Source organism: Malurus melanocephalus, unplaced genomic scaffold (assembly GCF_030028575.1).
Source record: "Malurus melanocephalus ecotype Western Australia unplaced genomic scaffold, MMel_1.1 scaffold_73, whole genome shotgun sequence".
NCBI lineage: Eukaryota > Metazoa > Chordata > Aves > Passeriformes > Maluridae > Malurus > Malurus melanocephalus.
The window spans coordinates 432,396-438,241 of NW_026623305.1; the positions used below are offsets into that span (position 1 = coordinate 432,396).

The 5,846-nt window shown below is 44.0% G+C and overlaps 1 protein-coding gene across 3 annotated transcripts in view; it reads right to left on the reverse strand.

The window, feature by feature from the left end:
- DOCK10 (dedicator of cytokinesis 10) overlaps positions 1-5,846 on the reverse strand; it is a 115,856-nt gene that overhangs the window by 4,118 nt on the left and 105,892 nt on the right. For all 3 annotated transcript variants that reach the window (XM_057366877.1, XM_057366876.1, XM_057366875.1), the window contains 3 exons: positions 3,740-3,886; positions 3,056-3,266; positions 59-249 (listed from right to left, as the gene is read on the reverse strand). In XM_057366877.1, the coding sequence (XP_057222860.1) occupies positions 59-249; positions 3,056-3,266; positions 3,740-3,886 (549 nt within the window). The remainder of the gene's footprint in view (positions 1-58; positions 250-3,055; positions 3,267-3,739; positions 3,887-5,846) is intronic.

Below are 5,846 nucleotides of genomic sequence, written 5' to 3' on the forward strand. Positions count from 1 at the left end.
AAAAAAAAAAAAAAAAAAAAAAAAAAAAAAGAGAAAAAAGGCAGCAAATTGTCATTACCTTGACACTGACACTTCCTTGGAGCTTAAGTTGCAGTCGGATCATGTCCACTTCTTCCATTGTGCAAAGCTGGTTGAGCTCTGAGACCTTTTTGGACATCTCATCAATGGCCACTTCGATGGGGTTCAGCTCTGTGCTGGTTTGGCTTATGACCTGGATCCGCTTCTTGACGTAGGGAAACAAGTGACTGGCTGCTCGAGAGAGAGACACGGATCAGAGACCTCGCCCAACGTGGGGATTTAAGAAAGCAAAACCATTWCACCAAAGTATTAACTTTTGGCTTTGCCAATGTCTTTATCAATCCATAAAAATTAAGTTTTAATCACCAAATGAGTAGAAGAGACACAGCGGGTCCAAACTGAATTCTGATGTACCTGACACTGAAAGAACGCTTCCTTTTGAACTCATCAGTGTTTGAYACCAAGCTCTGTCATGTGCAAGTGGCAAAAAACTCTCACTGCTCAGATTTTAGAATTCACAGATTCCTTCTGAGTGAAAGCACCAAATTATAAGTTCACACTGAACTTKAGACAGCCCAAACCATCAAACATATTTCATGTTAGAGGCAGGAGCTTCTAGTYTAGCTGAATTGGGAAGTGTCCACTGTGCTGGTGTTTGTTGGGAYAGAGTTMATTKYCTTCAGAGTAGCTGGAACAGGGCTGTGCTTTGGATTTGTGSTGRAAACAGCCCTSAYAGCACAGGGATGTTGTGGTTATGGCTGGGCAGGGCTCACACCGCATCCAGACCTTTTCTGCTTCTCACCACACACCAGTGAGGAGCTGGGGGTGCAAGGGAGTGAGAGGGGACAGGAGCTGGGGGTGCACAGGGAGTGCCAGGACAGCTGACCCCAGCTGACCCAAGGGATTTTCCAGGCCATATGGTGTCATGCTCAGCATGYAGAGCTGAGGGAAGCAGGAGGAAAGTGGAGGGAGGGGCTCCTAATTCAGAGTGATGGTGTTTGTCTTCCCAAAACAGTTACACTTGATGGAGTCCCGTTTTCCTGGAGATGGCTGAACCTGCCTGCCCACGTTGAGTGAATGAACCCCTGGTTTTGCTTTGCTTGTTGTGCAGCTTGTGCTTTACCTATTGCACTGTCTTTACCTCAACCCCTGAGTATTTTCACTTTTACACTTCTGATTTTCCCCATCTCACTAGATGAGTGAGTGAGTGGCTGTGTGGGAATTAGCTGTCAGCTGAGGTTAAAGCAGGACACTCACCCACAGATGAACCTGSTGTTAAAACATCATCCTTAAAGCAGTGAGGAGGTACTTCTAACATTCAACCTAAATACTGCTATKGGAGCTGACAGAGGAATTATTCACCTTTAAAATTCTTTACCTCAAGTCAAGGCCTTTCTTAGATGTCAGGGAGTTTGGTAAAGGTACTGTTATAGTGCATTAAGTCTGATCTGAGCTAACACTCTTTCCTGATTGCCCTACATGCTTTGGAAGATCTTCCAAAGTCCATGCATGTCCTTCTCCACTAAGCATCTGCTTCCAGTCGGCTCAGACCTAAATAWGCTCCAGTTTTACAGGGTGTCTRCCTCATTGCAGAGYAGGAAASCCAGGGCTCCCAGAGCTGGAAGCASGARGCAGGGATGGCAGAGAGCCAGTGAGGCAAGGACTGCAGCCAGACTGTGCCTGCCCTTTGYCCAGCAGGCTCTGCTGCAGAGATGCTGTGCAGGTGCCACTCAGACACCCAAACACAACTGACTTCCACCGCTCCTGCAGTCACAGCAGAAGCCTTGCTYTGTTCTCAGACTAAAACAGCTTAAATGTACACAGGAAGCAAATAAAAATACATGACTTTATCAAACAGGAGTGGAAAAAAAAAGGAGAAAAAAAAAAGAAAGACCAGAAAATAATGTTTCCTTCAGTGAAAAGAACTGAGGTGAGGCAGGTGCCAAAGGGAAAAGCAGGGGAGAAGACGAGGTGATCGATTTCCCACCTAATGYCAAAGATGGAGCAAGGCTGAGAGCAGTGGGAGCTGATGACAGCATACAATAGCCCAGAAAAAAAAAAATTCTGCCAGAAGAGCAGCCCTCTCTGTTTGTGCCAGACAGACSATAACAGCTGCACTTTCAAGCCAGTGAAACTACCTGCTTCAATAYAGATCTCACAACACCTACTGCTGCTCCAGCACCTAAAAAAACACACACAAGCTATTCCTCCTTTTTTCTTCTTTCAAACAAAGCTGTGTCATATAACAAGACACCCTCAGACATTAGTGCCTCTTTCCTGACTTGCCAGAACAAAACTTTCAGGTAACTAYGCTTGCACTGTAAGCAGTTTTTGTCACTTTGTCCTTTGGGGAAAGTAGATGCACTGAAATTGGTGGGGAAYTGGATTTTCTGTCACTTGGGAGCCTTTGCTGTGAACATCAGCCTCTCTGCCAACGGCTGCCCATGAGAACAATGCCTCCAACTCAGACAGTTTCACACACATCCAAACTCAGACATGTCAAGTTTCAGTAGTAGTCTCACAAAGGATGCTTTTTAAAAGAGAGATTTCAATTATGATAAGGAGCTAAAAACTTCAGTTTAATATGACTCATTAAGAGCTCTAGTGTTTCTGACATTCCTGCCTTAAAACACAGATTGCAATCTTACCTCTAGCTTAAAAAAAATTTCTGTATAATCTTACTCCCATTTTGAACAAAAGTTCCTAGTTGCTAAGTTTTACTCATAGCAGAATGGACATCCTACTTGGTTTTTCTTTGACTTGTTTATTATATGCATATAAAAAAAAAAGGTTCTGAGTGCTAAGCTGCCTCCAGCAGAACCACTCCCAAGTTACATCACTGCAAGAACAGTGAAGATGTCAATTAATAGTAAAAATACATCAGCTGAATGAAAGTAACTATCCCTAAGAGGGTCAGCACGTCTGTAAGGAATCCCACTGCCCACACACTGAAAAGATGAGTTATCACCCTGCACAGCTGATGGATTTGAGCTGCCCTGGGGGCTCAGCAGGGCAGGGTGGGATGGAGCAGACGTACTGGTGAGGATGGTGCGCCTCTTGCACTGCTCCTCCACGCCGCCGTGCTTCTTCCCCGACAGCGTGAAGGGCGTCTCGAACACGAAGCGGTTGATGTTGTGGTGCATTTCAAAGTCGGTCTTTCGGTCCTCGGCCTCCTTCTCCTCAAAGAAAGGTGTCACATAGGTCACCTGGATGTAGGCATACTTGGGATCCAGGTCTTTGGGGTTCACCTGGGTAACAGCAGCAAACAGTAAAGTTATGGTTTAGTGTCATGAACTTCCAAGGCATCCATTACATTTTTGATGTATTTATTTATTTACAGCCATACAGATGAAAACTGACACTTCCAAATGTAATACTTGGATCATGGATGAATACAAGGATATTTAACCAAGAAAGCCCTAAGAAGAGCGGCATCTTTGAATATAGCCATTGGCAAAAGGGGATGAAAGCTAAAYGAGACAGGAAACCACCTGTTCCTGCACTGCAACAAACATCTGCCAGCTCATCACTGCTGTAACAGTGTCATTTCCATACAAGCCAGTGGCATTTCCATACAAGCTCCTGCCAGGCTTGTTTTAGTTATCAACATGGTTCCTAGTAGTTCACACCTACACTCAGATGAATTCCTTCAAAACACAGCCCTCAAAATGTGAACCATGTGCTCAGTCCTCTCCCTTGTGCAAAACCACGTCTTTCATACCTTGTTGGAATCCTGGATGATCTTCACATTATCTACTCCAAACTTGTCTGCATAAAGTTTCATCAGCCTTTGGGAGATCTCAGACAAGCCAGTTAATTTGGGTTCTTTATAGATATACTCTTTACCTTCCTCTTCTTCAAAAAAGCCCTGTTTGGAAAGAAACAGAAGGATACAGTGACTACAACAGACAGGGCAAAGCCTAAACAAGGTGCTTGTAGGAATTGAGGTTGCCTATATACCCACCAGAGCATCCAGTAGGCCACTTCCAGCACCTGAGTTAAAAGCTCACTTCTGTCCCCTCCTAGCAGACATGTGCCTAGGGGTCAGTGTTTACTGCAATCTGCAAAGTTACCCAGGAAAAGATCCCTACACATTTATTCATGTAAGGGACCAAGCTGCTTAAGGAGTTAAAGGGCTTTCTTGAAAATGCTGATGTGTCTGTGGTGGAAAAACCTTCATGGACTAAAAAACTAGGCATTTAAAATTCCTTAAATCTTAATAATTTGGTTCCATTAAGAGCTGTTTTCTGGACACTGAGCAGCACATCATCTCCAGTGCATGCTCTGGATGTGCAGGCACAGGCTGGGCACTGCTGCCCATGGCCATTCCCAGCACTGGGAACCAGCCTGCATCTCCTCAGGGCAGCTGAAAGGGATCTCTGGTGGCACCTTGAAAGGCCATATAGAATGGCAGCATTTCCACAGACAATAAGTAAATGAYTCATGATTTGAAAATAAAAATAAAAAAAGAGAGACATACAGACCATGTTCCTTTCCAAAAAAGGTAGAATCTTTAAAGTAATTATTTAGTACCCTGGATGGACTTGGCAGAGCTTTAATAAAAGGCTCCACTGAAGGACTGAACAYGAATCTGTCAGGCTGCAGAGGAAATTCCAGCCTCTGAAAATTAAMAGAGCATGGCATCACCTGCAGGTGAGAAACTCAACTGCTACAAGGTGAGCACCAAGGCTCCAGGAGAAGCTCTCCCAGCTGGGCAGAAAGCAGCAGGTGCCCCGTGAACAAGGACTGCATTCATCCCAATGCCACGAGCAGCACCAGCCCTCCTGTAGGATTTCAYGTGCAGTTTGGTGATGTGCACCACTGCAGCTGCACTCAAAGCCTCCTCCTTTCACCTCASTGCAAAGTGACCCAGAGCAAAACACCTGGAGCTGCAGGGATGGGGAAAGGCAGACAGCAGCAGTGATGCCAGACCCAAGGCCCTTTGAACTGCACAGGATGGGGCTTGGACAGCTAATTCTACAATCTGCCTAAGCCAACTGCCATCTGCAGAAAAACAGAGAAGCAGAAATTAATGAAGGCAAGAGATACCTCCAAAATCTCTTYGGAAAGGTTCTCATGCAAAATCCACCTTTTCATCTGGAAGACTATCTCAACTTTGCCCATAAAATTATTGACTAGGCAAATCTTCACAAAAAAATACAGAATTAAAATAAAATAAGCCATGAATTTCATTGCTTCCATAGGAGAAAAGCACTTAATCTTTATTTCAATTGGGATTACAAATATGTTCATCTCTGGCTTCTTCTTTAGTGAGGACAAGGGGCAAGAAAATTGTCTTTTAATTTGGCAAATGCCAGGCCTACTGTGGGCTGGAAACTAATGACTAACAGCTGCAACAGCAGCTCATCTGACAGCATCTCTRTCAGCCTCACAGTGACCTTCCAACACTGCATGATTTTTAACAACATTATCAATTAAATTCAATAGGTATAAGAAGAACTGAACTGGTAATTAGAGAAAAAATGTAGTGTTCCAAAGTTGACACCCTATAAACATCTACTGAGCTGGGCAGGCAACTGAGTTCCTATTGATTACACTGAGAAAAGATCTACAGGATCATAACMTGGTTTCTGATCTTGTTTCCACTTCAGCAAAACTGCTTTATGTGGGAAAACCTCTTTCGTTTGATGCAACCATACTCAAAAACACGACTTAGGATTGTTTCTGTCAAAAGACATCTGTTTTCTGTTACTCTTCAATGTTTTCAACAAAGCCCCTCATGTTTTCCAAATTAATCACATAGCAAGCTAGAATATAGTTTATGCTCTTAAACCCTGATTCTGTGCGTGTCTGCATGCTGGAATGCA